Raw genomic sequence first — 4,514 nt, forward strand, 5'->3', positions numbered from 1 at the left:
ATGCGCCCCCCCACCCCTTCAATTCAGCTTGGTCGCCTCTCTTCCATGTATAGAATGAGTTCACACCCATAACCGCGCGCTGTCCAATCACTTTCCAAGTCACAGTCACATTAAAATATTCTCAAATATAAACGCCCAGACGCCCCTTTCCTCCTCTGAGTCCCCTCCAAGCCGTGTAACACTCTTTGTGTTGTCATCTCTTTTCTTCACCTGGAACTGTCTGTAGACTAATTTCAAAAGTCAAAATGGCACCCAAGAAGGACGCTAAGGCAGCTGCACCAGCCAAGAAGGCTGAACCCGCAAAGGCCGCGGCACCCGCACCAGAGCCTGAGCCAGTTGTACCTGCAGGACCTCCTCCAGTTGACCTGGCTGCCGTTAAGGTACCTGTTTTTTCTTCTGATAATCTCGTTCTAATGAAGTGTTAATTGTTTTCCAGTGCACTTGGATATTTTATTGGGTTCTGTGATTACGGAAAACATTTAAAATGCATTAGATCTGTGGGCCAAAGTGAAACAAAGAATGTTTATTTTGTATTTTTACGGCATAAAGTTTTATTGCATTTCGATTGTGATTCTGGTTAATTGCCATAATTGTCAAATGCCTGGCCAACGGGCGCAACCGCCACCTGAGGACTAAAAGTGTTAAAACACCAGCACCATGGATAGCTCCTGTTGAGCGACTCATTAAAGTCACGCCCCTCAACTGCGTGGATTGGTCTATGTAGTTGCGACAGAAATGCAATGTCAATGCAGTATATCTCCAAATGTGGAGATGTTAACGCATCTAAAGATGGACACTCATTCATCGCGCGTCTGTGTAAAATTGGCCGAGATTCGAGACTAAGTTAAAAAGGACTAGACCTTTTTAAAAGCCATCGATTGGGTGGAAACAATATAATTTGCTATTTTCTTGTCACTTTATTGATGTATTCACTGAATTATTAAACAATAATAACAAACATGACAGTCAAGAATGAAGGTCATGGTGTCAGTGAAGTGTGAATAAAGTTAAAAATATAGAAAAATGTGATGATGCATTTAACATTATATTTACACCGTCCGAGACACATCATTTTGAAAATGGTTATGGGAAAGTGTGGGAAAGATTGCAATAGCAATAACATAAACCACGAGTTCATGAAAAGCTCAGCAGTTTCAAATCCTCCATGAAACTATCTAAAATGTGAATAATTCAGCAATTAACCCCAGAATCATGCCCTAATCTCCATTGTTGCTGTGAGGGCCCAAATTGACCCAGAGGTAAGGTGTAATGGCCAAACCGTCTGCACACAAGGCTTGTTCAAGTGGTCATGGATTATTCTCTGTCTCCCCCTACAGGTTGACTTCACCCCAGACCAGATGGAGGGTGAGTAGTCTTCACAACTTCTCACGTATTATTAGTACTGACCAAAAACGCTGACCATGTCACTGTGATACAAATTTCACTGTCTACCAAGGTGCACTGATATGGAAAAATCAAGACAATCATTACGTTTTTTAGCTCAATAAAAATATCAATAACTACTACTACTACATACTTAGATTTGAAGCTAGTTGATATATTTCTATTTCAGAATAGCCACACAATATTTTCCCAGACTATTGGCCTAGATGTCGGTCGCATTTTAGCCGCTGCCGAACATAAGCCTTAAATAAATCAAAGCTATGGATAGGCTTGAGCCTTCATAACGGCATAATGTGAATTGTACAAATTCTTCAACTGCCACTGTAACCCTATTCTTTGCCTCCATTCCACTTTGTGAAAATAAATGTAATCAAACATATCTCTGCGTAATTGCCATCTTAAAGTAATCCTTGTCGTTAGTGAAAGTATGCGCTTCGCGCTCAGCTATAAGCAAAGCAGTCATCGTGGCTGGTGTTGGTTACGCTGCTGTCAGCATTCCCAAGTTTTACTTGGATCAGTCAGAGACAGCCTTGCCTTATAAAGGAGGAGCTCATATTCTTGGCCATGTATCGATTCCAAGCCCGTCGTTGTAAAACCTCCTCCTCATGGGCGGGCAGTAAATGAAACAGCTGGCCGCGGTAGCCCATGAACATCAAATAAGGGCCTTTGAAACTTTCAAGGGATCGCTTTTGATTGAGAACCTCGCAAAGCCCATAGAGGTTTATTTTTATTTTCAGAGTGTCGCTTCACTTGCGGCATGCGCGTCATTACGCATAGTTTGATGCCATGTCTGCCTCACCTCACCTCATTGGAGCCAGTCTCTGGCTGGTTCTTTGATACAGTTTAACACAAAAGCACGTGTGCTTTTTTGTTGTTTTTAACCTCAGTCAGGAACCCTATACAGTACAGAGCTGCCTCAGAACCTCAGTCTGTCAAATTCACAACAGAATGTTCTACTGGCAATTGATTAGATCCATAACACTTTAGGAAGACCACTAAACGTCTGTCTGTTTCTATTTCCGAGTTGCTGTGTTGTTAAGAATTTCACTGACTGGGCACTGAACTTAAGAATTTCAGTGACCAGTCTAACCTTGTGTTGTTCTGTGTACCTGACAAATAAAAGACTTGAACTTGTTATCCTAAATATGACATTTTGACCAGTGGTCTAGTGGCCCAAGGAACGATCAGACCAATGTTCTCTTCTCTTATCCACTGACAGACTACAGAGAGGCTTTCAGTCTCTTCGACAGGGTGGGTGACAGCAAGGTGGCTTTCAACCAGATCGCTGACATCATGCGCGCTCTTGGACAGAACCCCACCAACAAGGAGGTGAAAACAACCCTGGGGAACCCCACCGATGACGGTAGGGATACATACTCACACACACGGCATGCGTTACCGCCCCTTTTGTGTTCCTAGCTTCATCCCAGCGCTACCTCAGGCTGCGGGAATGAATGTGTCACACTACATCTGACAGCGCCTTGCTCTTTGTCCGAACGTTCAATACCACATTTAAAGGCGCTCTCATGATTTATTAGGGCTACTTCATAGCCAATAATCCTCAAAGACAATGCCAAGTCGCATTCCTAATGGGATTTGTTTTCAAATGGCAAGTTTTGAGCGGCGCATGTACCTCTTTTGTAGTTGCACTACAATTCTCTTCATCCATTGAGTCAAAGTTATTTTCAGTCAGTCATGGTTGTTTCCAGGAGCTGAGTGAAAAGATGTGCGTCTCTTTCCCTACTCAGATATGGTCAACAAGAGAGTGGACTTTGAAGGCTTCCTGCCCATGCTCCAGATCATTGTCAACAGCCCAAAGGGAACCCTCGACGACTATGTTGAGGGTCTGCGCGTCTTTGACAAGGAGGGCAATGGCACAGTGATGGGTGCTGAGCTGCGTATTGTCCTGGGAACACTGGGTGAGAGCCAAGGCTTGGTTTGAGAGTGAGTGTGTGGGTGCGTGGGTGGGTGTGAGTGGATTTGGTTTACCGAGTGTAACATGCCATATCCTTCCTTGCCCTCCAGGTGAGAAGATGACTGAGGCGGAAATTGACGCTCTCATGCAGGGACAGGAGGATGAGAATGGCTGTATCAACTACGAGGGTGAGCCCAGATTTACTATGACAATTCTGACGCCGTATGCATACCTCAGACAGCAAAACCAGGTCCTTTAAACCAATCAGCCATTTTTAGTTGTATAGGCGCCGTAACATATAATCCAAGCACGAGTTTATTTTTCACTTGCATGACAGTGACTTGTTTTGGAAGGATAATTGATCAACCCCTTTCTTTTCCTCCCTCTCTCCTCCTCCCTCTTTTCCCGTTCCCTGACCTCACCCTCAGCCTTTGTCAAGCACATCATGTCTGTGTAAGGAGCTTCCAGCCGCAGTGAGGAAGCTTTCGTGTATCTGCAGACCCCATGGTGTCAGGACATCCACTCACTGTTTCGAAAGCCACCTGAGAAACAGGAGGGAATAAAAGGACTATGAGATGTCATTTCTAAATCTTTTTTTGTTTTGTTTTGTTTTTTTGTTTTGTTTTTCTTCTTTTTTTTTTTCTTTGTCCTTCTCTGGTGCTCTTTTTCTTTTCTTCAATGGATGCGTCCTTATTTTCCAGTCAACATTCTTCAGCTGGATAAACCCCCAGTCTCCCTGATTGTCGAGGGCGGGGGGGGGGGCGGTGTGTGGGTGGAACACTGAGGGGGGGGGGGGAAGCAGCGATGAAGTGCTGTACCGTCCTCCACCTCACTTACTGCCTGCATCATCGAGCCAGTTCACCATGACTGACTGGCTTTTGTCTTGACTGGCCTTTAAACCACTTCCTTCCCCTAAGTTAATTTATAGCACTCTATCCGTCATTTCCCAATAAACTTTCCACAAACTCCAAGCTTGCCCTTGCTGTTGTTATTTGTTGTCCTCAATTATTCTGAATGTCGTGGAACTACGCAATTGCTTTGTACGAGTGCAACGATCTGTCAATTCACAGAGAAAAGATTGAACAACATTAAATCATCTTATAACCTTATCTTACGTATCGCCACCGTCATCTGCAAGTAGCACACCAATACTCTACAAGCAAAGCTGAAACCAGAAATGTAGACTCTCATGTCA

The 4,514-nt window shown here is 44.0% G+C and overlaps 1 protein-coding gene across 1 annotated transcript; it reads left to right on the plus strand.

Moving 5' to 3' along the window:
- The first annotated feature begins 143 nt into the window (after positions 1-143).
- On the plus strand, positions 144-4,290 carry myl1 (myosin, light chain 1, alkali; skeletal, fast). The gene is made up of 6 exons (XM_084688377.1): positions 144-380; positions 1,338-1,365; positions 2,624-2,767; positions 3,153-3,323; positions 3,430-3,507; positions 3,748-4,290. The coding sequence occupies exons 1-6, from the start codon at positions 246-248 to the stop codon at positions 3,774-3,776; spliced, it is 585 nt and encodes a 194-aa protein (XP_084544503.1). The 5' UTR covers positions 144-245; the 3' UTR covers positions 3,777-4,290.
- The last annotated feature ends 224 nt before the right edge of the window (positions 4,291-4,514 follow it).

Source organism: Hypomesus nipponensis, chromosome 23, assembly GCF_054491055.1.
Source record: "Hypomesus nipponensis isolate SF chromosome 23, ASM5449105v1, whole genome shotgun sequence".
NCBI classification, from domain to species: domain Eukaryota; kingdom Metazoa; phylum Chordata; class Actinopteri; order Osmeriformes; family Osmeridae; genus Hypomesus; species Hypomesus nipponensis.

What these genes read in the sequence shown, in the direction of transcription:
- myl1 (XM_084688377.1), top strand. Translation starts at nt 246, where the DNA reads ATGGCACCCAAGAAGGACGCTAAGGCAGCTGCACCAGCCAAGAAGGCT. An exon ending in TATTGTCCTGGGAACACTGG is followed by an intron (nt 3,324 to 3,429) that starts GTGAGAGCCAAG and finishes CTTGCCCTCCAG; the next exon opens with GTGAGAAGATGACTGAGGCG. An exon ending in TGGCTGTATCAACTACGAGG is followed by an intron (nt 3,508 to 3,747) that starts GTGAGCCCAGAT and finishes CCTCACCCTCAG; the next exon opens with CCTTTGTCAAGCACATCATG.